General features: G+C 49.6%; 1 protein-coding gene across 1 annotated transcript in view; it reads left to right on the top strand.

Moving 5' to 3' along the window:
* The window catches only part of myo16 (myosin XVI), a gene marked incomplete at both ends in the record, with an annotated part of 165,579 nt that extends 164,304 nt beyond the window's left edge, over positions 1 to 1,275 (top strand). The window contains one exon of the mRNA XM_083638226.1: positions 1,105 to 1,275. Within this exon, the coding sequence (XP_083494352.1) occupies positions 1,105 to 1,275 (171 nt within the window). The remainder of the gene's footprint in view (positions 1 to 1,104) is intronic.
* Positions 1,276 to 3,133: the final 1,858 nt, after the last annotated feature.

Here is a 3,133-nt window from a genome sequence, read left to right as displayed (position 1 = left end):
ATCCCTGTTCAGGATGATGTTAGAACCCATCTCTGAGTGTGAGGGAAGAGATCCCATGCTCTTCAGGATGATGTTTAAAACCCATCTCTGAGCGTGAGGGAAGAGACCTCATGCTCTTTAGCGGCCCATCATCCCACCATTTAGACCAGCTCATAATCTGGTGTGCTGCACCAGGCTCAGGCCTATCAGACATTACTGGCTGAGGGAGATTGGAATTCCTGTGTGATTGATTGGCCCGGGTATTGACTGTTGGATGACTGATGACATCCCCTACACAGACTGACATGCCTGTGTGTGTGTGTGTGTGTGTGTGTGTGTGTGTGTGTGTGTGTGTGTGTGTGTGTGTGTGTGTGTGTGTGTGTGTGTGTGTGTGTGTGTGTGTGTGTGTGTGTGTGTACTGTACTGTATCTGCCCTCAGTGTCTGAGAGAGTCCTCCCTACATGGAAGTGTTGGATCCGCTGATTCCACTCCCTAATTCACAAACACGTTTGCCCTCTCCTCTCCTGCTCTTCTTCCAGGTGATCTATGGAGGCTTTGGAGACAGGATATGGAAATGAGGTGTCGTTAAAGCTGCCAGTCAGAGAAGGGATTCCCCTCGCTGGTTCCTGCTGTCCCCAGTGTCTCATGGGACAGCTCAGTGCTAGCCCCAGATTCATCTCCTCTGCGTCCATTAGAATGATGCGGGAGAGAAACTAGCCCACCGAGAGGAGAGGAACTCAGCCCAATGATTATTGCTTCTTTCAAGATGATGGATCAGGCAGAAGCGTGGCCTATTTTTCTTGCACCCCTGGTGTCACAGACAGATAATGATCAGAATATATTTCAAATCTATTTGCCTCATTTTAGGGTGTGCTTGCAAAGCCGATGAGATCAGATTGACTTGTGAATTATTTTGATATTTCCCCCCGCATAGACCCACTGCTTGTCATCCAAACACCCCTCTCCCAATCATTGCCTGGACATTTCAGCTCTCTGCCGCCTTCTTGTTGGTCTATCCAGGAGAAAATGATGATCCAGTGAGTGATTTGAATGTGAACCCTCAATAATATTTCCTCTCCATTTTCTCCCCTGCTGTCCTGGCTGGCCCTCCGTCTCTGCCTCCAGGTGCTCCAGCGGCTACGCGTGTGTGGCGGGGACGAGAGCGCCGCCCTGGGGGAGCTGCTCCGCTGGCGGCGAGCGCAGTGTGAGGGGCGGGGCGACTGGAAGCGCCGCCCGCCTCAGTCCCCACCCCTGCCCCCCACGCTGCTCTGGACCAACAGGAAGGCCTCCCCATGACCGAGGATCCAGATGAAAGGATGTGTCTTTAAAGTTCCTCCCTCGGTCCCTCTCAACCACACTCTCACATGCTCTCTCTGTTTGTTTTTTTCTTTTTTTTCTTTCAACACAATCGAAAGTGGACCAAGTAACCAAGTAACTTGAAAGTCCAGGGACTAAGCCCAAGCTCCAGTCCCCAGAGCGTGAGTCTGCTCCCTGGGCTGCATGTCCTGCCTGTCCGCCTTTCCCCCTTGGCTGTGAAGGACGTCCTCCACAAACCTATTCCAAAGTCCCAACGCAAAGCGACCTACCACCATGTGACACTGACAGCCATTATCTAGGAAGAATGAGTGGAAGGCGGACACAGTGGAGGCCCGTGGGGAGCTGTTGTTGGAGTAGTAGTCTTCCATGGTAGCCAGGTATGAAGTGGTTTCTTACTGTAGTCTCTCTGTATCCTCACCTATCATGTTGTATTACTGTGCACAAACGAGCTCCGCCCCAGAACATGGTGCTGATGAGAGTTCTGCCTGCTGTTCTGTGATGTTCCCATGATGAGTCTCAGACCCCTCTTACGTTTACAAGTCAACCAAGGCCTTTGTACACCTCCTGTCTTTAGCGTCAATGTTCTGACTTGCTCATGGGACCTTTTCAGGTATACAGCCCCCACTCGGCCTCTCACTGCTGGGCTCCAAGTGCTACTGTCGCCCTGGCAACAGCCGGTCAGGGTAACCTCAGAAATATCCCAAGGTGCACTTCTATTCCCCACTGCTGGCTGCCAGCAGCCTTTCAGTTCAGCACAAAGACGCGGCATGGACAAACCCACACTGCACTTAACCTTTACCACCAGATGGGGATCCAACCAAACCTGTACTGTAAAAACAAAGCTTCAAAGCTTTAGCCGACAGGTATCAAGCTCATGAACATGAAACACTGTAGCGTGCTAAAGCAGCCGGTCACGTGAACTCACATTTCATTTCGTTCTACCAGACCGTCTGGCCTGAAGCTTTCAGCCAGTGTTTGCAGTGGGCGGAAGTTGGGCGGGTGTACTTGCCTTGACTCCTTCAGCCAATCAGCATTAGATCCAGTCAGATCCAAATCCACTCGGGAGAACGGCAAAATAATATTTTCCGTCGAGAAACTCCGCTGTTGCGGCGATACTCCTGTACTTGTTTAATTGTTGTTATTGAGTCTATTTCTGCAATAACTGCACTTTATGGCTGTTTAAACTTGACGAACATTGACGTTACTCCTCGAGGCGGACAAGCACGGAGGCAGCCATTATTGTTTTACCAGCGGCGTTCCTGATTGGCTGGTTATGATGTCAACTACAAGGCGGGTCGCTGATTGGCTCGTACGCTTTGCAGTTTCTGCAAAAGGCCTCCCAGCGCCCGACGGTTTGGTACAACGAAATGAAATGTGAGTTCACGTGACCGGCTGGTTTACCAGGCTAGAAACACTGTGCCAAAGTGACACAATGTCAGTAGGACACGGCTAAACCTAACCATGTATAGTTATCCAAACATATAGAACTGAACAGTCACGTGACGTCTCTTGCCCCGGAAGTGAGTTTCCCATTCATTTCTCCATAGACATTTCGAAAAATCATTATATAACAGGTTTTAAGGCTGGAACCATGCCAACCCGTGGCTTACTGAATTGTGAGTCACCATGAAACATTTAACTTGGAGCAAAAACAAATATAAAGATGGGGGGAATAAAAAATTATACAGCCCACCCCCCCCCCCACCCCCGCTTATTATTCTTTGTTTTTGCTCAAACTAAAATGTTTTATGGTCACTCACAATTCGGTAGGTCACGGATTGGCATGGTCCCAGCCTTAAAACTCGTTATATATGGATTTTTCGAAATGTATATTTAG

Source organism: Poromitra crassiceps, assembly GCF_964638095.1.
Source record: "Poromitra crassiceps genome assembly, chromosome: 6".
Classification (NCBI taxonomy): domain Eukaryota; kingdom Metazoa; phylum Chordata; class Actinopteri; order Beryciformes; family Melamphaidae; genus Poromitra; species Poromitra crassiceps.
Note: the sequence above shows the minus strand (reverse complement) of the source record. Positions and strands in the feature narration are given on the sequence as shown.